This window comes from Lycorma delicatula, chromosome 4 (genome assembly GCF_047948215.1).
Source record: "Lycorma delicatula isolate Av1 chromosome 4, ASM4794821v1, whole genome shotgun sequence".
Lineage (NCBI taxonomy): Eukaryota > Metazoa > Arthropoda > Insecta > Hemiptera > Fulgoridae > Lycorma > Lycorma delicatula.
Window position 1 is genome coordinate 151,884,420 of NC_134458.1, and position 17,659 is coordinate 151,902,078.

General features: G+C 29.2%; 1 protein-coding gene across 1 annotated transcript in view; it reads left to right on the plus strand.

Moving 5' to 3' along the window:
• Positions 1-17,659, plus strand: part of LOC142323961 (uncharacterized) — an 884,711-nt gene that overhangs the window by 397,776 nt on the left and 469,276 nt on the right. The window contains exon 2 of the mRNA XM_075364382.1: positions 14,966-15,082. Coding sequence (XP_075220497.1) covers positions 14,966-15,082 — 117 coding nt within the window. The remainder of the gene's footprint in view (positions 1-14,965; positions 15,083-17,659) is intronic.

Genomic DNA, 17,659 nt, shown 5'->3' on the forward strand with positions numbered 1-17,659 from the left:
TATATAATTAAAGTCGCATATTCATGTTATTCTCGTGTTTATTACTAAATTAAAGCAAAAGGACTTTAGCTTTGACGATGATATTTATTAATTTTATTTAAACCGTAGATTGCTATTACCGGATTGCGCATGAACGTCGTAATATATTTTAATAACTCTTGGGGAATAAATTTGTTTAGGAGGCAACAATTCACACGATTGAAATTCTAGGAATGTTTACAATTTTTTTACTTGAAATATATGTCAATGCGGCTCTATATCTTGATGAAAAATACATTATTGGCTTTAATTCTTTCAATTAAGGAAGAAAGCTGACAATACAGTTGTAATACTCTCCTGGCCTTTGTTATATATTCTTATATTTGGAAAAATAACGATAAGTGAAAAAAAGCTAAATTTTTTTTTTTTTGGGTGGGTAATTTATGATGAAGTTTTATTGCAAAATTATCATTACGTATTTAAATAAACAAAAAAAAGATATAAAAAGTCAAAAAAACGATATTTTTAAACTTTGATCGCCTCCCCAGCCATAATATTACTTCCAAAGTATTTTTTTTTTTTTTTGGTCACTTTCACTACTACTACTACTACTTTGTCTAGGAAGACATAAAAATATGCAATAAATAAAAAGATAGTTTTTTCCGTCATTGTGGAAGGGGGAATTTTGGGACAAACTATTTTTGAACATTGTAAAATAAACATGCTCGTATGTACTGGGCAAAAAATAAAGTGGGGTTATGTTTGAAAGTTTTTGAGAAAATTGACCCAGACAAATTATATACCTCCCTGGAGATACTGACCCGACCCCAAACTGTAAAAAATTTGCCCCGTATACAGGAGTCTCTGTAAAACATTTCATCAAAATCGGTTAATGCAGTGAAAAGTTATTAAGATTCAAACAAGCCAACCTACGTACTACATACGTACGTAGGTTGGCTTGTTGGGTTGTTATTACTCCCCACATTGTTTGTGTTTCCTATGTCATGAGACGTCGAGAAATGAAAAAAAAATCATAACCCATTTTTTTTTTACTGACTACCATACTTTCCTTTCTGCAGCACAGCTGTAGAAATACGATGCCAGGAAAATAAAAACCAATATTTACTGTAAGTAACATAGATTATAGGATGAAGATTTAAACTCTTTCTTTAGGTTTTTTTACACGTTCAAAATAGATTTTAGTAAACATTTCAAGCGACAAAAATGATATCAAATACGTAGACTTGTACTCGGATTTCGCAAAAGAAAATTATAATTTACATGCTTTAAATAAATTTTACAAAAAGGTTTTATGAAATGAAATTAAGGCAAGTAAAATTTGAAATAATATTTTAATTTTAAATTCAATTTTTTATTGTTGACGATGCAATCAGCAGTTCTTTATCCAGGTAATAAATATAGGTTTCATTTAAGAGCTATTGGTATTTCAGATTGTACAGGTGTTCCATAAGTTTCCATACCTAGGAAAAATAAACATTTCTTTCTGAAGGCCATGATGTATCACGAAAAGAGACAAACATAAATAATCTCAAGGAACGTATCACCAGCGCCTTTACAAACATAATTTGATGGAGAATCATTCTTCAGCAGAAATGAAGGACGCGCATCAAAATGTTTTCAAAATAATGGTAGTTATGTAGAGCATATTATATAAATAAAAATGGTTTTCATAAAAAAATGTTTATTATTCTACGTATTGAAACTTATGGGACATTCTGTATTTAATGTAGTATGATAATTGATGTATAAATTTGAAAAATATATATCTAAATTTCTGTAAGGACGCAGTCTCTTATATGTCTTACGAAAACGTACTTGTTAATTTGAAATAAAAATAAATTAAAAAAATTAAAAACTAAATTTTGTGTTTTCCGGAATAAGTAATTTCTCAACATAAAAAAATTATGAATTTTTAGTTATCTTTAATAATATAATTTATTTATTTAGTCTTTCGATAGATGTTTTGGTACTACATAGACCGATTGTATTATTTCATATTAATTAATTTTTATTACCCAACATATTCAAATGAAGGTTTCTACAGTTTTCATAATTTATTGAATGCAGTCTTATGATCAAAAATTTGTATAACATTATATGGAAATTTATTAGTTTTTAGCTTTTTTAATAATTAAAAATAAAACTGTTCTGGTAAGGTGGCATTTGTCTGATAGTGTAAACAATCTCTTACAAACTCTTTATCAAAAGTTTAAAAAGTTTTAATAATGCTTTTGAAAATATACGAATATTCAGAAAAACTGCATCTGAAAGAAGGTAGAACTTCATAATTTTTTCCTCTGAAAAAGATTACCTCCATCTGCATAAATGGTAGTTTAATAAGTACTTCTGAAACATTTTTACTTTTCTCAAAAAGTTGAAACTTTTTAATTGCTTTTTTTCTTTTCCTTTATGTTTTTATGAAGTATTTATCATTGCTGGAATATATTCAAATTTTATTAAACGGGTAGGAATAATTTTATAAATACTTTTATTTAAATAAACCAAAACTTGATTTATTTGAGGGATGAATTTTATCTTTTATTGATATTGCAATTCAATCGACAATTTGTTCCTAATAATTTTTAGGAACAAATTCTTAGGTAATACCTAATAGATCTTAGATAATTTCCTAAGATCATTAGGATAAATTTCAACTTTTTCGAAGTAGAGTTGATTGAAGGGGGTTTAACTCTCGACCTTTATGTTTCCTTCCTTTTTCCTGTTTAGCCACCGGGAATCACTTCCCGGTATTACTGGTATTACTTCAGGGGATGAATGAGGATAATATATATGTGAGTGTAAGTGAAGTGTAATCTTGTAAACTCTCAGGTCGACCGTTTCTGAGATGTGAGGTTAATCGAAACACAACCACCAAAGAAAACCGGTATCCACGATCTAGTATTCAAATCCATATAAAAGCCTTTACCATGACTTGATCGCTGGAACTCTCGACTTTGATATCAGCTGATTTGCGAAGACGTATTCACCACCAGACCAACCCGGTGGATTTCTACCTTTATGCTGTGGACGTTTAGCAGTTGTTTTATTGCTGAATAGAAAAATTATAATTGTTAGTAGAAGTATAATAGGGTGTGTAAACCCAAGCGATTACAACGTTTTTCTATAGTACTCGTATAATTTCATAACTTTCTTTAAGGAGAATACTTATATAAGAATAACGAGAGAGGTTAATTGTTCATTAAACGATTCTAAATAATAATTATTATAATAATATATAAATTTAAACGTTGAGGAATAAAAGTTGCTTATTTTCTGAAGTCATGAAAATTGCAAAACCAATCTATTTATGTTTTTTTAAAATTACTATACGTATTAAATAACTTTTTTTACATAATTATTGCAATATTATTTTATGTTTTTTTTTTTATTTCATACTGTTATGTATTTCATAAATGTTGTATTACTGTATTAAAATAAATTATAAATTAATTTAAAATAATTGTAATTGTATTTTTAAAAAAAGATGTAAATTATATAGGAAATTTAAATTTTAAATTTCCTATATATCAACAATTTCATAGCTCTAGAGCTATGCTGCAAGAAGGAAAGTATTGTAAGCAATAAAAAAATAAGGTATGGGTTTTTTTTGCATTTCTCTACGTTTAATAACTCATGGACCCCAAAAACCAAATAAAACATGGGAATAATGTTCGTATTTACTTATATTAGCGTGTTTGAAGCTTTTACTGAATTTTGTTGAAATTTTGTACACAGACTCTTGTATAAGGGGCAATTGGTTGATAAATCTTTGGCTTCAATATCATCAGGAGAGAAATTTGAGGTAGTTATTTGGAGTCAATTTCTCAAAATTTTGCGTACATAACTCCACTTTGTAGTAAGCTTAGTACATGCGTGCATGCTTATTTACCTTTTTTTTTTTAATTTCCCTCAAAATGTTCCCTCCCACTCCTTACAAAAATCGTAAAAAGCTATCTTTTTATTTAGTGCATAATTTTTAACCGAATTTTTTTTTTTGTCTCCTAGGCTTAATAGTAGTGCAAGAGACCCAAAAAAAAATAATACTTTGGGGGCAATATTAGGAATGGCGGAGCTGATCAAAGTTAAAAATATCGATTTCTGAATTTTTTAAAAACTTTTTTGGTTTATTTAAACATGTAATGATAATAACAATAAAACTTCATCATAAAATGCCGTCCACCCCAAAAAAAGTAATCTTAGGCAACTTTCCTGTATCATTATTTGAAGGCAAAAATCTTTATTGTCAGATTTTTTCTTGCTGTTTTATAGTAGAGAAACTTTTTTGGTGTTGATATAATTAAATATTTACTATCTGTTTCCTCGGATCAATGAATAGATACATTTGTTGAATATCAAATAATTGACTTAAAGGACAGAAAGCCCAAAAGCAATTAACTCTATATTTCATTTTATCCTGGCTGGCATATTTTAACAACTGTCGATGGATGATAATAAAATGATTCTTTTTTTGTATCATGTGAAAAAAGCCATAACTGAATGGGACTCGAATCCAGAACCTCCGGATGAAGGGCAGAGTTACTACACTCCACCACAGAGATCACTAGAGAAAATTAATCTAAGTTTTATAGATTTAATGATCATAAATCAGTAAATATAAATTAAATATTGTAATTACCGGTAAATGCTTTTCAAAAAAAAATCCCGTATTAAACTTTCTGTATTGAAAGATAGAAATGATCAAATTATATAAAATTGATTAATGCATGACGTTTATGAAAATAAATAAAAAATCTTCCTTAATAATTAAGTAAATTGTAAATTTTAAGAAGAAAAATACATTATTATAAACTAATACGTATCAAAAATTGTCTAGTAGTCTGTACTTTACGAGAAGATATTGTACTAGTGACGTCAAATTTGTAGAAACAAGTTTAGTTCACCAAAGAAACGGTTTGTCAAGTAATTATTATAAATAATTTTCTGAAGAATTAAAGCCATTTTAAAAATTGTGTGTGTGTGTGTGTGTGTGTGTGTGTGTGTGTGTGTGTGTGTGTGGCTCCCGACTTTGCTCGCGTAGATTTTTGATTTATACTTGAATTTTCAAAAGAAAAATTTGTTTAAAATTCTTTATAATTTAAACGCTGATGTTTTATGTGGACATATTGACAAAATGGCCTATTTACGTTTAAATTAATCTAAATGTTAGTTAAACGATTAAATAATATTTTTCACTGAATTTGAGCAATAACAAGATGTAGAAAGTGGACCGGAGTCGTTTACTATAATTATATCATTATTCATTACATATTGTTGAATTTTATCATTCTCATATAAAAGTTTGGTTTAATCCCTTGACCTCAGATTGAATTTTTGAAAATATGTGTCATATGCCTTTTCTTTCAAAAAAATAAAAATAAAATAACAATTTTCATGACTGTAATGACTTTAGGTTGCAATAGTTGTATGAAAAACGTTGCGCCTCCCAAAACTGGATCTTTTAAAAATTTTACGTACGTATAATTTACTTTACAGTGGTTTAAATACCTATTTTCCCAAATTTTCACCTTAGGTTCCTGAGATATAAAATTCTCAATTAAAAATTTACCTCCTTAAAGATGGAATTTTTTTTAAATTCTTACTTAGTATGAGACTACGTTATAAAAAAACGATGTACCCCTCCAAAATTCACCTACTTAGGTTAAGCGGTTTGAGCTGCATGTCAATGGGCCAGTCAGTCTTTATTTTATATATATATATATATATATAAATATATATATATATATATACATATATATATATATATATATATACATATACATATACACAGAATGTTTTCATGTTAAAAAGAGGCCCCACATCACTCATCGTTTATATTGATGAGTGATGTGGGGCCTATATTTTTGTTCAAATGCATATATTGTTGTGAGATGGGTAAAATAAAGTAGAATTTGTTGGTGCTACTTGAGCTGGAGTGGGGAGGACTGTTTATTGGCTGCACATTTGTGTATTACCAGTCTTTTTCGAGTACTGGCTTTTGAACAAGGTAGCGCAATCATGTGTTGTTGTTTGTTGCGGTTAACAATTGAAGGATGTGTATTCGTGATAGAAACTTATTTAAACACGAAGTCTCATGCTGTGTGTCGGGGAAAGTTCTGGGAGAAATTTAAAAGGAAGCTCCAGTGTAAGGTGTTATTCAGAAGTTAGTTAAAGCATTTGTGAACAGGTTCGGTGTTGACCAGAAACGTGTTCGACACAGGTCAATAATTTTAACAAATAGGTCAATAAATTTTAACAACGCAGCTTGTACAGGATCTCCTCGTAGATCTTTGCGTAGACTAAGCCGATAAGATAAGAACATTTCACTAGGTTCAGCCCACACTGCAGTGAAGGAAGTAATGAAATGTTATTCATTTAGTATAAAGGTTTTCCATGAGCTAACTTTTGATTATACTATAGGGGTTCACTATTGTTTATGGTTCAAGAACTTCATTAGAGGCAACATCGGCATTTTAAATCAAGTGTTGTTCAAAAGATGAAACAACGTTTCATCTTGGTGGGTATGTTAGTAGGCAGAACTACCTGTAGTTTTACCCAGGTCTGATCTCACCACGTACCCCAGGTCCTGACCTGGTGTACTGGAAACCCGCACATTCTATTTTAATCTCCCCTACACCAACACAAAGTAGGCGGATGGTGTGCAGTTTCAAGGCGACGAATAATAGAACCCTTGTTTTTTTTTAAAAACTGTGGATGCTGCGGTCTACCAAGAAATTATCCAACAGTTCATAACCTTGCTGCAAGAGGAACAGCGTGCGTGTCTGTTGGTTCCAACAATACAGCGCCACTTGCCGTACATTTCGCTTTACTATGGAGAAACTACAGGATTTTTTCGGTGGAATTTTTAAAGGATTGTGACCACAAATATCCCCTGATCTGACTATTCCAGACTTCTTTCTGTGGGTTCTGTGGGTTTTAAATTAAAAGAATTTATTTGTAGAAGCAATCCACACACTTTGTAGGAATTGAAGACAAACATTACCAATTCCATCGAGGAAATAGACTGGGTACAGGTAACAAGAGTAGCCAGGAACATGATCAAACATATTGAAAAGTGCATAGAAGTTAATAGACATAATTTTCAATTCTGTAAATTATTAGATAAATGTTTGCCAGTAAATTATTATTTATAGACTAAACTAAGTGATGATCCTCTTTTAACTTGAACACTCTGTACTGTTACGTTGTAGTAGTCTGTTACTAAATTATATTGACCATAAAAATTTTCCAGTTAATTTACGTAGGAAATATTTCCAGTGGAACCTGCACAGGATATCTTCCTTCACAAAATGCAGAAAGAGTCATCGAAATTATTGTGTTGGATAAAAATAAAAACTAATACACTAAAATTATAACTACCGTAGGGCCTCCCTTAACCAAGCCTCTCTTAACCGAAATGACAGGCTGCCGAGTAGCGTCTTGGCCTTTCATCCGGCGGTTGCGGGTCGAATCCCGCTCAGGCATGTTATCTTTTCACTATACTACAAAACATTCATTAAATCCACAGTTATCCTCAGGTACAAAATGTCTGAAGTATGGTAAAACAAACAAAAAATTAACTGAGATGCCATTTACTCCATGTATGAATTCTATTATAGCCTCTTACTGAAGATTATTCGTTTTACGTAATTACTATTACGTAGTAAATTAGTATTGAGTATTTACGGGGCGTGGCAGTAAATCAGAACGGTAAATTCTCTTTATTTTCTGTTATCTACTATAAGCGTAAAGATCGGTTTATGCTTTATGAGTGTGTATCTTCTGTATTGTAATACCGTGTAGTGTGTTATGTTGTTTACTTGTACGACGGAAGAGGTTAATGAAATCTCCAATGACGAAGACGAACCAATTGATAAAAATCAAAATAAAAAATAGCCACAACGAAGAAACTGTATTTCTCACAAACGCGCTCCAATATTTAGAACAACGAAACGATGTTTCTTTCCTCGACTTAACGGTACTACAAACTGACGTGATCGCGCGCTGGTATGGTTAAGATAAAAGCAGGTGACAGACTTTTTCGTTAAAAAATCAAACTAACTAAGTTTATGTACGTCGATGCGAGAGTTGATTGATTTTATTACAATAAAATAAAATAATAAATAATAATATTGTTATAATCATTTTTAATTCGTGGCTTATTCTGCTACCAATTCGGTTTAATATGCCCGAATTCAATAACGAAACTTAAGGTCTCTTTTACGCGGATTCCGTTATCCGAACTGGTAACACTCCTAATTACCTCGGTTAAGAGAGGCCCTACTGTACATACTTTTTGAATTAAGAACAATTTTTTTTTATGTTTTAAAAATAACTTCAAAATATTTAAATTTTATCTTTAAAAATCATATGATTTTTTTTTAACAGTTATCAATTTCCAGGTTTATCTTGCAATTTGATCATTTTGGAAAAAATAATCCTTTTTTAAGTTATATTTGTTCTAATGTAAAGCTGAAAAAGGGTAGTTATAAATTAAAAAAAAAGATTGTTCTGGTAATCTATCACCGTTAATACAGGAATATACAGATTTTTTAATAACCTGATTTTGTTTAAGCTAGAAGCATTTTTTTAAGGCTGAATGCATTTTGTATATTTCGCTAAAAAGTTAAAATTCTTAAGTACGAGTACATCTTGTTTATGAAACTATTTTTAGTGAATTAATTTTTTTTCTTTCATTTACTCTTTATGCTTATTATGAATTTCATGTTGCCTTATTTCATCCTTCTGAAGGAAGCTTTTCTCTCTTCAGTCATATCGCGTCTGGGATTCAGTCTAATGATAGAGGCGTTAGGTCAAAGGATCTCCTCTCATATAATTTCTTAACTACTAGAATTATTTAAAAGTTTCTCTCATTCCTGTGTTTATTCACGCGTTAGTCACTTTTTGTTCTTTTTTTATGTAAATTTTACGATGATATATGATTTTAAGGAAATATATTAATGTTTAACCGTATGTGTAATGTTTTGCATCTGTATTTTGGGTGTAACATGCAGCTTGCGTATAGCTAAAAGAACAGCTTTAATCAAATCCGGGCCCCAGGGTTGCTGGCTCTGATATTTTAAAAGGTAGAACCCCTGTGGGGAAATAAATTTATAGATACTGTAAACGAATTTATCATTATTTTTTTTTTAAATCTAAAAATTACCCTTTCTAGATTAGCCACTTAGTTTTTTAGTAGGAAAAAATAACAGATAGCCAAATAAAAGAAAAATAAACAGGTTAGCCGATGCGAAAGCTAATATTTTTGTGGTATGATTTACAGAAGAATATTTTTCAAAATTACAAAATTTGGATTTCTCAAAAATCTTTTTTATTATCCTAACTAAATCATATTACTTTTATTTGTTTTGTAGAATAATATATATATTTTTTAATACTTTTAAAAACCTACAAACAATATTTAACAAAATTTTCAATAAATATCTTTATTTATACAAAAATGCTAATTAAAAAGGCTGACCTCCGATGATGAGTAGATAGTGTCTCAGTTTTTCAGCGGAGGTCTCGGGTTCCAGTCCCGGTCAGGTATGGCAGTTTTCATACCCTATAAAGTGTCCATTTCCAAACTCTCACGACAAACTTCCGTGTTGAATTAAGTCATCAGGCAAAAAAAAAAAAAAAAAATTTATATTATACAGGAAGTCTAAATTATTACTTAATTATTTAGACTGTATTTATTCACCTTAGCGGTTGGTTATAATTACAACCATCATAAATTTCGAGTAAACTTTCCACGATAATTGTTCTAAATCTTAGTTGAGTGACAAGTAAGAATAATTCTTATCGAATTTGAACGAGAAAACAACAGAGAAAGTTGACCGGAGTCGTTCCCTAGAATACAATCATTTTTCATTACATGTCGTTGATATTTACAGTTTTTATACAAAATTTTGGTTCGCCTTCTTAGTCCCAAAATTGGAATTTTGAAAGATTGTGAAACATGTGCTTTTTTCAAAGAAAAGTCTAAATACCGATTTTCATGACTGATACCTGAGTTATCATAGTTTCATGAAAATCTTTGCTTTCTCCCGTTGGTTGCTTATCCCCAAACTGGATTTTTGCAGAATGTTAAATTCGTTAATTTTATTTTAAGGAGTGTCGTCACAAAATATCGCTGTAATATCAATTTCTATGACTGTAATACCTTCGGTTCCTGAAATAGAATTTTCATAAAACATTTTGCGCCTCTGTTTAGCCACTTACAGACGAGGTTTTCCAAAATCCTAACTTAATGGATAGCTACGTTATAAAAAAAAAACAAAAAAAAAAACAATATACCCTTCAAAATTTATCTGCCTAGGTCAAGTTGTTTGAACTGTGCGTTGGTGAATCAATCAGTTAGGACATAACAGTTTTGTTTTCTATTTTTAGTAAATCGAAAGATACTTCACATTGTACTTGCAGCTATAATTATAGATTTATTAACTGACTAAAATAAATTCAAATTGAAGCTTTACAATTAAAATGCTCGTACTGCTGATGTAACTGTAATTGAAACTGATTTATAGTAACAGATTTTAACAAACGATTTCAGTTATTATTAGCGTCATTCAAACAACACGTGTATTTAATTTTATAAATAAGTCTGTATGTACTGGTATTTTTGTTTAAATGTGTATGTTCACTGTCTGGCATTAATGAAGCGACAAGCAACATTAAAACAAGTAACAGTACTCTTGTAGAAATTACTAAATGTTATTCTACACTTGTTAATGTTTTATTTTAAGTGCGCAGTAATTCAGTAAAATGTTATCATACCGAAAAAGCTTGATGTTATTCATTAACAAAAAGATAAATTTGTGTGTCCGCTCACTCTCTCTTTCTCTATCTTTCTTTCTCAAATATTTTAACGGAAGTTACCTATTACACGTTGTTTATTATAGTTTACTCCGTAAACTATAATAAACGTTTGCAGGCTTAATTAATTGAGTACCTTTGTTGTACAATATTTACTCATGTATATCGCGGATTGTGTGTGTTTTTATTAAAATTAAACCAAGGAATATGGTAAAATAATTAAATGATAATTTTAAAAAGTTTTAAAATTAAAAATTTGTAACTTTAATTGAATTAATAATATTTAAAAAGTGTATGTTTGGAGCATAGCTTTATATGGAAGTGAAACTTGGACGATCGGAATACCTGCGAAGAAAAGATTATAAGCTTTTGAAATGTAGTGCTAGAGGTGTTAAAAATCAGATGGGTGGATAAAGTAACAAATGAAGAGATGTTGCGGCAAATCGGTGAAGAAAGAAGCATTTCGAAAAATATAGTTAAAAGAAGAGACAGACTTATACGCCACACCTTAAAGCATCATGGAGTAGTCGCCTTGATAATGGATGGACAGGTGGAAGGTAAAAATTGTGCAGGCAGGCAACATTTGGAATATGTGAAACAAATTGTTAGGGATGTAGGATGTAGGGAGTATACCGACATGAAACGACTGGCACTAGATAGGGAATCTTGGAGAGCTGCATCAAACCAGTCAAATGACTGAAGAAAAATAAAAAAGTAATTTAAAAATTATTTAGTTATAATATTAAAAACATAAATATTTTTACGCGGTTAATTTATTATCACTGTTATCAGTTCCTCCTTTGCTCTTGATGTGTCACCTTCTCTTGTTAAAACCTATCCCGTGCTTATTGATATGTAATACATTTTTAATCCATTAAACGCAGTTGTTTTTATATGGATTTGAATGTTAGACTTCGGATCCGGTTTTCTTTGCTGGTTGGGTTTCAATTAACCACACGTCTCAGGAGCAGTTGATCTGAATCTGTTCCTGACTAAATTTTTACAAGTGTATTTACAGTTACACTGCAGCTACGTCAGGCCTGGAAAGCCGGTAGCGGTAATTGCATTTGCCTATATAACACACTCAGACCGGGCAGTTGCTGGAAAACTGGTTGGTGAAAAAAACATATTGTTCACAGTGATGTCATGTCTATGGGAATGATAATTTAGTTAAATTTATTAACAACCAATCAACTTTCAATATTTTTGGTCCAATGATTTCAAAATAATCATAATTAATTTTACAGAAATTTTTCAGATCTTTTGTCCCAGAAGTATTTTATCCTTAACCAGTCCGTAAACGAACTTTTAAGTTTTAAAATGGGTCATCTTTTCCTCTATTCGTATTTGTCGTGAAAAACCTGTCATAAAATAGTCTTTCTTTGAAATATAACAGACAATGGTAACTTTTTTTTCCACTTGCCAATTCTTTCAGTGTAATGGAATATGGTTTGGTTTACATTTCATACCGTATTATACAAATCTATAACTTTTTCTGATTATCAGTGGTCATTGTTGATGTGATTAAAAAATAATTACGAGTCTAGTTAAAGATTCTTGGTATTCATACATAGTTGAATTATATTTTATATTTTTTATTAAATTTTAAAATCATCAGGTTCCGTGACACTATATATATATATATATATATTTAAATCCACCATATACAGTTCAATATAACATCATTCCCGTATCTATCTGTGTCACTTTCAGAGCTTTAACTCCATCATCAGCAGACCAATTTTTATAAAATATTCATAATTATAAGTAAAATATATAGTGAAAAATTTAATTATTTTTATTAAATATAAATAACATTTTAAAGATAAAATTTAATGTTAAAATTCTAAAGTTCTAAAAACGTTTCAGATTGACATGTGAGAGTTCTTATATTTTACTGAACTGTATGTAGTGGATTTAAATAATTATATGATATTATGGTATATAATGTTCGAAAAAAAAATACATATCTTCTATGTTTGTACTTATAAAGCAACTTATTCTGACTGACTGATTCATCAACGCCCAGCAAAAACTATTGAAGATAAATTGGTGAAAATTAGTGTACATGTTCTTACGAATTAAGTGCACACTATAAAAGGATTTTTTGAAATTCCAAGTTTAAAGGTTTAAAATGGAGTAACATTAAATTTACAATTTTTTTTTTTAATTTCTCGGTAATAAATCAAGATATCAACTTGATATTTATGTTTGCAATCTTCATGTGAATATATAAAAACTAATTTCTAGATTTTTTGAAATTCCGAGGTTAAAGGGTTAAAATGAATTTTGAATCTTTTGAAACCTGATTATTTTTTTAAATCTCTGCAGAAATAAAGATATCAACTTGATTTTTGTTGTGTGTAATTTTCATGTAAATATCTAAAAACCAATCTATAGATATTTTCGAAATTCGAATTTGAAAAAGAGGAAGAAAGATAAGGATATTTGAACAGTGCTTGCAAATTTTCCCCGTTTCTGACTATACTAAACGAGATATTCAGTGGATTGGGGCTTGCAAATACTCTCCAAATATCTTACAACAATTTTTGGGTTTTTTAAATTTCGATTTTTTTAAGGGGTGTGACGGTGTACGGCGTGAGGCACAACCAACAGAGGTACTGTTACTTATGTGCGATGCGACTTGCTGCATCTGTCTCCGGTTTCTTGACTAAAAAACATAAAATAAAAGTAATTAAAAAATTAAAAAAAAAAAAACGAGAAACAAAATCTGTCCAAGTAACTTAACCGGTTATATTATTTTTACCCGCACAAAGGTCGGATAACCAGCAATAACTAATGTTTTTAAGATGGAGGCCGACTGTTTTGAAACCCGTATTCCTGAGATCACTCAAAGTTTCATGTACTCATCAGAATGTTGCTTTGAAAAAATTACAATACACTGATACCTTTTGTAAATTGAATAGACTTTAATTTTTATTCATCATTATTTTTCTCAGAAACATGAGTTAACAAGTTGACCGGCTAAACATCCCCTGACCGCGACGGGAAAGGCAAGTAACAAATATAGCGCAGGCGAAGCCGTGAAGGGTATGCTAGTATATATATATACATATATATATATATACTGGAATTATTTATTATTTTTATAATTAAATGTAATTACATCTAGTATTTTTTTAGAATCCAATTTTTTTAAGTTTATCTTTTTACTTAATGAAACATTCATGTAAAAGTACATGCACAAAATTTTAAGTTGGACTGTTTATGAAAAATTACTTAAAATTGCTGGAGTTAATTTAGTACATTATTAGTTGAATGAAACTTTCAACGTTATTCGGAAAGCCTTCATTTTATTTATTAAATCTTGGTTTGTATTAGAGAATTTAAATTCGATCAAATTGAGTACGTTTTAATTTTATTAATTAGATAGATATATTTTGAGGGTAGTTCCATTTTAGAGCTCACGGTTTTTTTTTTTTTGATTCGAAACTTACTGGTTCAATTTATAAAACAGGACATGTAGGAAAGAAGTACGAAATTGAATAGTTTTTGGCCCGTTTATATTGCTCTATAACTTAAAATGATATTGAAATCGGCATCTGTGTTATGGTATAAGATCTCAAAGGGACGGAGATGGATTAATCTTTTTCTTCTGTTCATAATACTTTATATTATGTACGTATCGTGGGAAGTGTCAGATGAGTCGTTTCAGTAGCTACATCTTAAATTCACGTACGTACCGTATGTTTCCTCGATATATCAACCGGTGAAGAATAGCTTCTTTGCGGAGACTTTAGGATGCTGTATTAATAAATTGGCTTACCTAAAGATTTAATTTCTAATCCGAGATTTATACGAGAACACAACTGACGTATTAGGTATCTCTATAGTTAATCGTACCTATTATATCTTTGATGTAGAAAAATTTTTTTTCGATCATTTAATCGGTTTTTGATCTATCATTATAGCAGATTTTTGTATTGTGAAAAAAAAACTTCTACTTTTAATACTTCGTTGAAATCTATGACAGATCTGAAATGTGGAAAAATCATACGTAAAACCAACAACTTTAAATATTTTCAATGTCATTGCTTCGCGTCACATGTAATTAAAATTTGGAAATATAAAATTTTGTTCAGTTTTTATATAATGTAAATTATATTTGTTTATCTGTTATCTGTTACAGGGGTGTAGCTGCTGCTAACAATAATAATAATAATAACAATAATGCCAGAAGACCTAGTAAAACAGAACCGATTGTTCCTAGTGACGTCGTTGTCAACAGAACCGCCACTTCACCGAGGTGTGTTAAAATAAATTCTGTTTTAGATAATAATTTTGTATTCTACTCATTATACAAATTCTTAATCTTCAACTTAATATTAAAATACTCTTTTGAAAAATTCCCTGGCGTTTTAGAAAACAGTAGTATCGTGGTGTAAAAGCTTAGTCCCGAATTACAATTAATTAAACGAGAATTTTCCCACCTTCATCACTGTTCCCTATTATATCCCATAACATCCAGGTACGGTACTGAGTAAAATATACGACATTTTATGATATTTTTTTTTTATCGTATTAGTATTTCAGGTTCTATATATATTTCTCCTTCAATAGGGATAAATGGCTCCCGCTCAAAAAATTTAAACAGCGATAGCGCTTATGCCAGGAAAGATTAATAAATAAATCTTTTACTCTGATCAGTGCAATAAATTATAAATATAAAATACAAATTGTAAGATAAAAATACTTTTGATTGAAGTCCATTTTAATTATTTAAATATAAACGTATGAAATAATGTTAGGTTGAAAACATTAATAAAAAATAATTACTTTAAAATAATTCACAATTTAAAAGCAGCTATTGAAAATTATTTTGAGTACATATTTTATGTTCACATTGAAGTTAACATTTTTGTCTTTCATTTAACTTTTTTTTCTTAATTTTTCCGCACATTTTTTTCATTCTTTCTGAGTATTTTTCTCTTCTTTCTTGTGTCCTTTTCGTTCACCTTTGTTTTGGAATCCTTTAATTTTTATAAATTTTTCACTATTATTGTTTTTTTCCGGTTATTTTTTTTTCTTTTAAATCTCTGGAGGTTTTTCAAATCACTTTAATCCCATTTCTCAATTACGAATTGGTCGAAGGTTTTCTTTATTAATATATTATTATTTATTTCATAAATGTGGCCGTAAAATTGGAGTATTTTTCTTTATTTGGTTATGCAAATATATTTTTTTTTAAATAAATAATAATTATTTTGTTTGAAAATGTAGAACTGAGCATATTCAACATTTTTCGTAAAATAAGAAAAAAAAGGTTCTTAATAGAGAAAGAAATTGGAGACTTTCTCAAAAGGTTATCCACTTATATATATATATATATATATATATATATATATATATACATAATTAATTTTTGGGGAAATATTTGTCATACTGCGGCACCATTCAAAATTTAATTGTTTATTTATGCAGAATTTTTGTTTATTTTTTATAGCGTATTAAATTATTTGTCTTAACAATTATTTTATTAGTTTTATACTCGTACATTTTGTATGTACTTCGCTTTTTACTGTCGTTCATTTTTAATGTTAATGTTATTTGGTTTTTTTGTGATTTTTTAAAAATTTAAATATTATTTCCTATTTCTTTCTCTTAGTTATATACAGTGATGTTTATCTGGACATTTAAATGAGTGATTTATCTATCGTAAGGCTATTTAATCTTATCATCTTGTCTTCTTATATTTTTATCAGTTTATCTATGCATATTTATTAATACGTCTATCCATGTATCTTCGCTTTATTTCCATACATTTTTTACGTCAAGATTTATTTCATGATTGAATAAATAGAGATGGTTTACAAGATTTATTTATTTATATATACACAGGGAAAGAAAGATGAAAATCAAAATGTATGTCTCATACATAAAATCATGCAGGCTATGTTACTGTCAGTCTATAATAAATATTTTAAATACATTTGACTTTTTCTTCCTAAAGATTTATCCAGGTTTATTTGTCGTGAATACAGAATGAACTAATAGTTCTTTGGACAATAGATATCGTGTGCTTTTAGCAGAAATAATTTTGATATCTCATTGCTGCATCTAAAATATCTGTGTTTATATGAGTTTAAAATATCGCTTCACATACTTATGTTCATCAGATTACGCTTTTTTAAGCACGATCTTTATTTATAGGTAAGAGAAATATAACCTTGGTATCACGAAAAATGGACTTTTCTTTAAAATGTTCATTAAAATAAAGTTTCGGTCGATATGGAATATACCGTGAATATTCTAGTACGCTTTTGTATATTTCTTGTATAACATTTATTTTAGTATTTATTTATTTCGATAATATTTTTTTGTAAGTATTTCATCAGTATGAGTGACATTCAATTAACATATATATATATATATATATATATATATATATATATGTACATCTGTATCTATAAAACATGTCCTGACTAACTCATAATCAATGCCCAGCAAAAAATACTGAAGATAGATTGATGAAAATTTATACACACGTTCTTCTTATGGTGTAAAAGTGCGCACCTACAAGAAATGATTTTTTTAAATTTCGAGTTCAAAGGGTGAACATAGGATAATAAAATTAACTATTTTTTGTATTTTAATTTCTCTGTAACAAACGAAGATATCAACTTGGGTTTTGGTGTGTGTAATTTTCATGTAAATATTTAAAAATCAATTTGTAGATTTTTCGAAATTCGATCATGAAAAGGGTGAAGAATGGTGAAAAATATTTAAACAATGAATGAAAATTTTCCCCATTTCCGACTATACTAAACAAGATATTCACTAGATTGAGCTTACAAATACTCTTCTGATAAATATCTGAAAACCA